The following is an 11,229-nucleotide window of genomic DNA, read 5'->3' on the forward strand; positions in this document are numbered from 1 at the left end:
GTTTGGGATTCAGAACAAGTGAAAGTTGCCCATAGGAACAGATCCAGGATCTGTGCATTTTTCCCCAATCCAAACATGAACCATTAGGGGTTTAAAACCAAAACTGACAGATCAATGTCTAGGAGTTTCATTGCATGCAATGTGGTATGACGTGGCTGATCTCTGGGTTGGCTTGTTCCTAAGAAAGATGGCAGCACTGTCACTGTCTGGTCTGCATCATACCAGAGGAAAAGCATGAACACAGGTGATGTACAGTGTGTACAAAACATTAGGAACACCTGCGCTTTCCATGACAGACTGACCAAGTGAAAGCTATGATCCTTTATTGATGTCACCTGTGAAAACCAATCAGTGTAGATGAAGGGGAGGAGACAGGTTAAATAAGGATTTTTAAGCCTTGCGAAAGATTGTATATGTGCCATTCAGAGGGTGAATGGGCAAGAAAAAGTGCCTTTGAACGGGGTATGATAGTAGGTGCCAGGTTCACCGGTTTTGTCAAGAACTGCAATGCTGTTGGGTTTGAGTGTTTCAAGAACAGCAACGCTGCTGGGTTTCCCATATGTATCAAGAATGGTCCACCACCCAAAGGACTTCCAGCCAACTTGGCACAACTGTGGGAAGCATTGGAGTCGACATCTCTGTGGAAAACTTTCGACACCTTGTCGAGTCCATGCCCTGACGATCTGAGGCTGTTCTGGGGGCAAAATGGGGTGCAACTCAATTATTAGGAAGGTGTTTCTAATGTTTTGGACATTCAATATAAAATGGATAAAGATAAGAGTACAAGAGTATGAATGAGACGTTTTGACATTTCAGCTAGAGCCTCCCAAGACTGCCTTTAGGTGAAATGTAAACGATAACGTCTGCTTTATATTCCTAATATTTTTTCATCTGCACTAAACGTACAGCCCAAAGGCTTGCTAATGCTATGCAGTCTGTTTCAGCATAATGGGAATCATACACTTGGCCTAGGAGAGAATCAGCCAGTATTCTTACACCCATCCATGGAAATATCAGTCATTATCAAGCCTAGTCATCTCCCACATCACATCTGCTACAACACCAAAATGGATCAACGGTCTTCTGGTACAGAGGTGATATTTTAGAACGGAAATTGCATTCTAGTCTTGAGATTTCCGTGCTAACATGGAGAACAATTTACCCTGTCTGTCCGTCTAGCTTCAGAGGCTTCAGCCTACTATTAAAAACACATATTCTGCCACCCAAAGCCAGCAGGTAAATCTGGGGCAAATCCTAACTTCCTATTGACATCAATGTGTGACTTAAGCGGAAGTTAGTATTTGCCCCTAATAACAGACAGAACAAGTGAAGCGCCGGAGTCAACTGCGCTTAAGTGAAAATTATTCTTTATTGATACCCTAACACAAATCAATGGCAGAAACAAGGCAAAATATAATATACTGTATATCAACACAGCCCTATGACATGAGCCGCTAACGGGAACAGGTATGGGTACTTCACACCACTGACTCAAATCACACCCTACTCCTTATATAAACTCAGCAAATAAAGAAACATACATTTTTCAGGACCCTGTCTTTCAAAGATAATTCATAAAAACCAAAATAACTAGACAGATCTTCATTGTAAAGGGTTTAAACACTGTGTCCTATGCTTGTTCAATGAACCATAAACAATTAATGAACATGTGCACCTGTGGAACGGTCGTTAAGACACTAACAGCTTACAGACGGTAGGCAATTAAGGTCACAGTTATGAAAACTAAGGACACTAAAGGGGCCTTTCTACTGACTCTGAAAAACACCAAAAGAAAGATGCCCAGGGTCCCTGCTCATCTGTGTGAACATGTCTTAGGCATGCTTCAAGGAGGCATGAGGACTGCAGATGTGGACAGGGCAATAAATTGCAATGTTCGTACTGTGAGACGCCTAAGACAGCGCTACAGGGAAACAGGACGGACAGCTGATCATCATCGCACTGGCAGACCACGTGTAACAACACCAGCACAGGATCGGTACATCCAAACATCACACCTGCGGGACAGGTACAGGATGGCAACAACTGCCCGAGTTACACCAGGAACGCACAATCCCTCTATCAGTGCTCAGACTGTCCACAATAGGCTGAGAGAGGCTGGACTGAGGGCTTGTAGGCCTGTTGTAAGGCAGGTCCTCACCAGACATCACAGGCAACAATGTCAACTATGGGCACAAACCCACCGCCGCTGGACCAGACAGGACTGGCAAAAAGTGTTCTTCACTGACGAGTTGCGGTTTTGTCTCACCAGGGGTGATGGTCGGATTTGCGTTTATCGTCGAAGGAATGAGCGTTACACAGAGGCCTGTACTCTGAAGCGGGATCGATTTGGAGGTGGAGGGTCCGTCATGGTCTGGGGCGGTGTGTCACAACATCATCGGACTGAGCTTGTTGTCATTGCTGTGCGTTAAAGGGAAGACATCCTCCTCCCTCATGTGGTACCTTTCCTGCAGGCTCATCCTGACATGACCCTCCAGCATAACAATGCCACCAGCCATACTGCTCGTTCTGTGCGTGATTTCCTGCAAGACCAGAATGTCAGTGTTCTGCCATGGCTAGCGAAGAACCCAGATCTGAATCCCATTGAGCACGTCTGGGACCTATTGGATCGGAGGGTGAGGGCAAGGGCCATTCTCCCCAGAAATGTCCAGGAACTTGCAGGTGCCTTGGTGGAAGAATGGGGTAACATCTCACAGCAAGAACTGGCGAATCTGGTGCAGTCCATGAGGAGGAGATGCACTGCAGTACTTAATGCAGCTGCTGGCCACACCAGATACTGACTTACATTTGATTTTGCGCCCCCTTTGTTCAGGGACACATTATTCAATTTCTGTTAGTCACATGTCTGTGGAACTTGTTCAGTTTGTGTCTCAGTTGTTGAATCTTATGTTCATACAAATATTTACACATGTTAAGTTTGCTGAAAATAAACACAGTTGACAGTGAGAGGACATGTCTTTTTTTGCTGAGTTAAGTACACCACAGGCGGTGATGCCCTATTTAGGGAAAAGAGTGTGATTTGAGGCGTGCCCTCAGTTTTCTATTCAGTCACTGCAGAAGTGCTGGACCAGAAGATAGGGATGTTAGAAAACATGATTGGAGAGTCAAACATTATACAGTTAAGTCTGGGTGGATTTAGAGAGCTTGAGAGGGTTGATCCTATGGACTTGGGGGGCTGCTCAACTTGTCATGGAGCTCAGGAGAGACCCCTTGTGGTGAAACTTAGTATCTACACCAACTATGCACAGAGAAAACAGAGGATTCATTCATCACTGTATTGACTTGACTGAAAATCATGTGAAGATAACTATGAGAAACATATGCTACACCATTTGAAATTATTGCCCTTTTTTTTACTCTTCTCATGCATCTGAATGTTGATAAAGTGACATTGGTGTGGGTTATTGACAAGGTAAAGTATAATTTAGATGACAAAGCCAGAGCAGCCCACCAACATCTGACATTGGAGGCAAAGACATGGATATTGTACATGAGCTTGTGAATTTAAGCCAGACAGGCTCCATTGACATAAAAAAAATCTATCAATTGTATGTTGAACCCAAATTCAGTCAAGCTCATTGAATGTATTTTCCAAACGGTTCAAAAATGATTGTATTTTTGTATCTTTACTTTAGAGAGATTAGATCAACACCCTAAGGCAGAATACATAGAATTACAATTATACAGAAACTACCTTTAAATATACAAGCACAAAGACACATAAAACATGAGGTGGGGGGGGGAAGCCCACAAAATTATTCTTAATACAAACCAATAGTATGTTGGGGATTGATGTTCAAAAAGGTCTTGCAAAGTAAATTCTTGGTCTGTAGCTTTCAAAAATTGTGATAAAATGTTTGGGGAAAACAACACAAAATGTTTATCTTAAATCTTACAATGCCTTGTCAAAATTGTCTTCAAATGTTTCAAGTAGCAAATCGGAGAGAAACAAACATTGTCTGAGGTGTGGACGCAAGGTACTGAGCAGATAAGTAGACAGAGGATAGGGTGCCACTTGGGATGCAACCCTATCCTCTAAGTGCACTACTTTTGCCCATAGCCCTATAGGTCCTTGTCAAAAATAGTTCACTACATGGGGAATAGGTGCCATTAAAGGCACAACCTTGAACACTAAAGAGGTGGCCTTTCCCTTCAGATCAGAAACACTGGGCTTCGTTATAACCATATCGGACACTGACAGGCTACTGATTCAGACATAGACAACACAATATTACATAGAAGTAGTAATCAATCACAATAATACAAATGATCTAACAGTAATAATTATACAGTTATATACCGTTGATTCTCCTCTCCAGTCACAGGTTTCTGAATCTTTACAATTTCTTCATATAAGCCATAATAAAAAAGAACAAAACTCCATCAATTCATAAGAAAAATAGATTGAAGTTAGTGGAAAAAAAGTGCAAAGAATATTCAGGGGTGTTTTTTTACTTTGTTTTTGCTTGTCTGTTTCATTTTTAGAAATTGATATAAAAATAAAAAATTGAAATCAAATTAAAAACATAGAACATTGAAACCCACTTCTGTATGGCCAGGCGCTCTGGTCCAGGTGGGGAAGTAGGACCGCTCTCCAGTACCCTTGTGTGTGTATGAGATTTGCATGTGTGTATGTGTTGCTTGTGTGTGTGTGTTGTGTGTTTAAGGTTTAGCGTAGTGGTTCTCAACTCCGGTCCTCAAGCTCCGGCAGTGTACAGGTTTTTGTTCCAACCAGGTCCTACAAAACAAATAATTTCGTTTTTAAAAACTGAACGTTGGATTTATGCTGTAGTGCACACAATACTTTTTATTCTGCTAAATCTAAGAGCTAATAAATAAAGCTAGGTATTCCTTCCCTGTGAGGTGAGCACAACAGAAACAGAGGTACGTTGTCAAGGCAACACACCCAGAGACCCGAGGTTGGAACAAGAACCCGCCAATATGGCCGTGACGGCTAGCACTGATCATAAAAGGCAGAATCCAGCTCTGACTCAAACACTCTGACCGGTAAGCACAGACACTAAAAGAGCAGAGTCAGGCCTAGCGCTGATAAGCGAGGGGAGCCAGGAGAAGAGGGCCGGGGTTGAATATCACTGAGCATGTGCGAGAGAGAGAGCGTGAGTAGCGATTCATTCTGCAGGTAAATGAGTTGCGTATCTGGGTGTTGAGTTAGGGTTTATGGTTGTGGCTCTACTGTGAGGACTGAGAGTCGTTGTTCTTGCTGTCCTGGCTGTTGGGGGTCTTGTTGTTGTTCCAGGGTGAGTTCGCACCCCCCAGGGCAGGGGAGCTGCCGAAACTGTCCTCGTCCTCCAGGCCCCCCCCTCCATTGGCCGTGTCGAACTGGCCATTCTCCAGCCGTGTGATCAGACGCTCATCCTCGTCTCCAAACTCCCCTCCCATCAGAGTGGGCTCGCCCACCATCATCACGTCCTAGAGAGGGACAGCAAGGGCCGGAACATTATCCCCACAACCATGGGGGAGAACCGAGCATGGACGCTCCCAAAGGACTTAGAAAATGGTGGGATGGATGGGGCTGGGACTACCGTTGTTACTCGTAATGGTGAGTTTTGGGCTAGATGAGACTTATGGGATATAAAGTGTTTTTATGATTAATATTTTACATATCCTTTAGGTCCTTGAAGGCCTAAAATTATATGGACATTTTAAAGTAAAGCTTTTTGGGACCTCTGAAAATAAGGATAATTCATGTTTCAGTGACTGTCCATCCATGCTCACCCCACTTACAAATCAGACATAACTCTGGGTTTCAGGCACCCAGCCCAAATACTCAACAACATCTACAACAGGCCCAATGCCGGCCTCTGTTCCAGGGATTTGGGTAATATCGCCCTTCCCTGTTGGTCAGCGGTGGGCAGCCCTAATCCTTGAGTGCTGCATCATGGGGGTTTTCATTCCACCTCGGGTCTCATTGGCTCACTCAATCAATAACTGCTCAGCTGCCTGTGAATTCTATGTTTTGATAGGCTCAGGTAGATGCGGCTTTTAAGGTTGTAGGACGATAAAACAGATTGAGCGGCATGTCTCACCCGCTCCAGGTAGACGCTATCCCTAACCACAATATAGGATCAGATTGGCATATCTCCACTCCTAACTTTAATAGTTAGAGGGATGATATTGTATCTGATCCTGGGCCAGCGGTAAGGGGTAATGTCTACCTACTGAATGAGAGTGCGGCCCCAGAGGACCAGGTACTGCCCAGCACTGGCTCACGTCAGACAGGGAGTCTTTGGTATAATAAGCATAATATACACTTGCACTATCCCCCAATACCTGTAGCCGACTTTCCACACTCTGATTTTAAGACTAAAAGCCCCACCTCTACCCTTCCTCCTCTCAACCCCTATCCTGCATTCCCCTATCCCAAACAACCCTGCCTTGAACTCATATCCTTATCATACCAGCCCCCATCCCCATCTTTCCTGGCCCCACACTCCCCCATGTTACCTGTCCCAACCCCACCCGTCCACTCTATCCCCACCCCACTTCCAAACCCCTATCGTTCCCCGCTCCCCACAAGGTCATGTAGATGGGATGCTTACAGGTACCTGTGTGGAGAGGGGGAAGTTGTTAGCAGGACTCTTCTTCTTGCTGCTGTTGTTGTTTCCTCCTCCAGCGCTCATGTTGCTTCCACCAGACATCTTCCTTTTCCTCCGCTTATTGGGCGCTTGTCTGGCCGGCTCAGCTGAGTATAAAGAGAGGGGGAGAGGTGTTACTGAGATCTGCAGTGTGTGTGTCTTGATCAGGTTACTCATCACCCAAGTTTGGTTCACCATATAAAAGTGTGTTGTCTGTATACAGAGAGTGTGATGACTGTGTTTACCTGGTGGGGCCACCATGCGTTGCCACTTTTGGAAGAGACAGGTCTTGAGACAGTCTCTGGGACTCAGACTGTAGGTCTTGTGTCTGGACATCAACTCCTGCATCGGCTCCAAGATCACACACAGCTAGAGGAAAGAGAAAGACATTGACAGTCAGACTGCCAATACTTCAGGTATTGGTACTTCCCGGTATGGTCAAATTAAAGTGAGTACAACCTCCTTTTTCATTCTACTTCAAGCACTAACTGGGGGTGACTTACCCTAAGGTAGTTGAGTGTGGAGTTGGACAGACCACATCTTGTGATGTTTTTGGCCAGCTGGTCCAGCATCTGAGGGTCCTGCACCTTGGAAGAGGGGGAGGAGAGCAGGGAAGCAATGACTGAATGGTGGTCAGTAACACCGGCAATCAATCAATAACTGTTTCTGTGACCTTTTAATTGTGAATGATCATTGAAATGTAAATGAATCGTTTTTGGATTGTAATGTGATTTGTGGATTCAAATAAAGTATTTAAAGTGTGACTCACGTGCATAGCTAGTATGCTACGAGGCAGGACCTCTCTGTGTTGTCTGATGCTAAAGTGCCATGTCTTGATCCTCATCATGTCGTCAAACATGAACTCCAGGTATAAACGACCCTCCACACACACCTAGAGGGGAGAGAAGTTAAAGGTCAAACACAAAGGATGAGAGAGGAAAAAAATAAAGCATTGTTTGTGTGTGGGGGGGGGCTGAAACTAGTGTTTGGATTTGTTGAGTTGTGGAACTGTCGATGGGACATTTGAGGATTTGGAAATGCAGAACACAATGTATATTTGCAATTGAGAGTTAAATGTGTGCTTGCAAATGGAGAATGGAATGTGTACAAAGGTCTGTATGTTCAAATGGACGAGAAAGTGTATTTTACGTACCTGTGTGAACATGGGCTTGCCGTTTTGTGTAACCATGGTGCACTGGTCACAGTCTAGAGACACAAAGTTACTGTGGAATGACTCTTTAGGGTGTTTCAATGTGTAGAACAGCTCAGTGGCGCCCCCTTCAAAGATACTTCGGAAGTACCGTGGGATCAATGTCCGGCCGATAGCTAAGGAGAAGAATAATTTAATGACATTCCTTTGTATAAAATACTACGGACGAGTATTAGGGATAAGCGAAGAGTGAAAAAAAAATGTTTTGTACTAACATAAGTATTTTTGCATAGAGAAAATATCAAAGTTGATAAATAAGTCAAATATTTAGAACTCGGAATTTCAGTTCGAGAAAAAAGTAAACATTGAGAATAAAGTGGCAGTTATATTTCAAGATTAAAGAGGGGATTTGGTTAATTGCATGCCTCCCTGTTGCTGTGCACCGTTGAAATGCCTGAGTTAGATGACCTGGTGAAACCAATGATTTATATATACACACAACATGACTGACAGGGGGTGTTGAAGCAACCGTGCCTCCATCTTGGAACTCACCCACCATTGGGGAAAAAATATATAATTTGGAACCTATAGAAATATATTTAATACATGTTAGTTATATTATGTAAGCTAAACATAAAAGCATTACAATTTTCCTTACGGTGTCTTTTTTTATTACTAATGTTACTGTCCCCACTACAATGTTTAAAATGTTTAAATACATGTAATTTTGTCCTTGAAACATTTAATTGAAACACTGTAGAATCCCATTCATTCCTATGGAAGACTGATCCTACTGGGGAGGGCCAGTATGGCCGACAGGTAGCTTCAAAGCCTCTCAATAGCCAACACCTTAGCATCAGCAATCCAGGGTTTATATATATATATATATATATCAACACCGTAGCATCAGCAATCCAGGGTTTATATATATATATATATATATATATCATTCGGTGAAATTATCATTTGGAATTGGCTTTAGAAACAAGGAAATCCTTACTCTTTTAGCACATAATATTATTATAAGTATTAGGACCTTGTGGCGCAGATTGGGTCTTTCAGAAGGAGGAACCAAACCGACTTGGATGAGAGAGCCTATTGCAAAGTGAAATCAACAATATTATACAGAATACATGACCAAAAGTATGTGGACACCTGCTCGTCAAACATCTCATTTTAAAATCATGGGCATTAATATGGAGTTAGTCCCCACTTTGCTGGGAAGGCTTTCCACTAGATGTAGGAACATTTCTGTGGGGACTTGCTTCCATTCAGCCACAAACAGAGAGGTTTGGGCACTGATGTTGGGTGGTTAGGCCTGGCTCGCAGTTGGTGTTCCAATTCATCCCAAAGGTATTCAATGGGGTTGAGGTCAGGGCTCTGTGCAGGCCAGTCAAGTTCTTCCACACCAATCTCGACAAACATTTTCTTTACGGACATCGTTTTGTGCAATGGGGTATTGTCATGCTGAAACAGGAAAGGGCCTTCCCCAAACTGTTACAACAAAGTTGCACAGAATCTTCTAGAATACCATTGTTTGCTGTTGCGTTAAGACTTCACTTCACTGGAACTAGGGGGCCTAGCTCATACCATGAAATACAGCCCCACACCATTATTCCTCTTCCACCAAACTTTACAGTTGACATTATGCACTCGTGCGGGTAGCTTTCTCCTGGCATCCGCAAAACCCAGATTTGTCCGTTGGACTGCCAGATGATGAAGTGTGATTCATCACTCCAGAGAACATGTTTCCACTGCTCCAGAGTCCAATGGCGGCGAGCTTTACACCACTCCAGCCGACACTTGGCATGGTGATCTTAGGCTTGTGTGTCGCTGCTCGGCCATGGAAACCCATTTCATTAAGCTCCCAACGAACAGTTCTTGTGCAGACGTTGCTTCCAGAGGCAGTTTGTAGTGTGTTGCAACTGAGGACATACGATTTTTACGCACTATGTGCTTCAGCAATCCAGTTCGGTGAGCTTGTGTGGCTTACCACTTCGCGGCTGAGCCGTTGTTGCGCCTACACGTTTCTTCCCCTAGTCAAGTATCAGCCCTGCACTAGTTAAGCATCACCCCACCTTCTCAATCCTCACCCCTGCATTTGTCAGGTATAATACTGCCTCATCGCTCTCATCTGTGCATCAGTCAGTTTTCACCCTAGCATTACACCACATTCTTTTAAAACTACAATGACCATGACTATTGGCCGAAATACATGTACATTTAAACAGCCAGCTAGGAATGATCATTTAGCATCATGGTGATATATTAATTTCAAAAGGTACTAGCAAGAATAGCTTAGGGAAATTATGTTTACATACACAAACTAGAGTCCTTCACTTGCTAGCTAGCTATGAACTTATTTACAGGATAGCTAGCCACAAAAACTAGATTGGGTAGGTCTAGTTACATAGCAGGATCAATTAGTAATACCCAATTAATTTGCTTACATTTAGGAAATATGTTTGAAATGGGCATGAAATTATTTGATTAAACCAATCCATGTTATTTAGCTGTATTAAGCTATGGTGGTGTACCACAATTCTAAGATTGTAATAGGTTGTGTTTACATAGTCCCTCACGGAATTACGTTTCAGTGGCCACGCCCCTCTACTGGGGTAGGGGTGTAAAGATCCCTCAATCTGCCGTTGGCGCACATACAAATTAGCCTCAAGGTTTCCTTGTTAAATCTTCTTCATTCTCTTCAATTAAATACCATGACTGTTTTCTCATTAGCTGGGAATGTTTGAAATGTCCAATACAACATACATCGGTGATATTGTTTTACTTTAAGACAGACTGGTAGAATAGCTTGCATAGCTAAACATCACTAGCATTCACTGGTTGAAGTAACTTAAGAGTAATGGGAGTTGATTGGTGACTATGACATGAATATATATAATTCACAACATTGGGAGTTCTAATACAAAATAATGTAAACTGTCTTATTGCTTGAATTCAGGCTTGACTGAATGGTGAAAGATTGCTTCCGTACCACATTTAAATTTTCCCATGTGGACCAATGCAGCCAGTGGAGTGCCTACGACATCCATAGCTAGTAACTTTGTAATGGAAATCAATTTAATCATAGCAAATTATGGTATTTCTTAATTGCCAGCTACATTTTCCAAATATTATACCTCCATGTGTTGTCAGCTCTTAGCATATTTTTTTGGCCAATGTAAAAGCTCATTGTGAACAAATGAGTGCAAGGGTGAGAAGGAGAAGTGAGGCTTGACTAATGCAGGGGCGAGGAAGATTGAGGAGAAGGAGTGACACTTGACTAGTGCAGGGTTGATACTTGACATGGCGAGGGGTGAAGAATGAGAGTTCCTAATATGTATTCCATACACTTGTGTACCAGCTAATCCCAGCAGTCGCATGTCAGTGCGATTATGGCTGAGAAGAATATCCTGCTGTAGCCTATTAAAGAAATACTTTATTCTGGAGAGAGTGACTTTATTC

At 43.2% G+C, this 11,229-nt stretch overlaps 1 protein-coding gene across 6 annotated transcripts in view; it reads right to left on the reverse strand.

Moving 5' to 3' along the window:
* Positions 1–3,610: 3,610 nt before the first annotated feature.
* ldb1a (LIM domain binding 1a) overlaps positions 3,611–11,229 on the reverse strand; it is a 36,251-nt gene continuing 28,632 nt past the window's right edge. For 2 of the 6 annotated variants that reach the window (XM_021580136.2, XM_021580139.2), the window contains 6 exons: positions 7,768–7,940; positions 7,384–7,506; positions 7,118–7,201; positions 6,860–6,983; positions 6,579–6,721; positions 3,611–5,448 (listed from right to left, as the gene is read on the reverse strand). In XM_021580136.2, coding sequence (XP_021435811.2) covers positions 5,209–5,448; positions 6,579–6,721; positions 6,860–6,983; positions 7,118–7,201; positions 7,384–7,506; positions 7,768–7,940 — 887 coding nt within the window. In that variant the 3' untranslated portion in view covers positions 3,611–5,208. The remainder of the gene's footprint in view (positions 5,449–6,578; positions 6,722–6,859; positions 6,984–7,117; positions 7,202–7,383; positions 7,507–7,767; positions 7,941–11,229) is intronic. The other 4 variants (XM_021580137.2, XM_021580138.2, XM_021580140.2 and 1 more) reach the window with 4 other exon arrangements.

Source organism: Oncorhynchus mykiss, chromosome 23, assembly GCF_013265735.2.
Source record: "Oncorhynchus mykiss isolate Arlee chromosome 23, USDA_OmykA_1.1, whole genome shotgun sequence".
Taxonomy (NCBI): domain Eukaryota; kingdom Metazoa; phylum Chordata; class Actinopteri; order Salmoniformes; family Salmonidae; genus Oncorhynchus; species Oncorhynchus mykiss.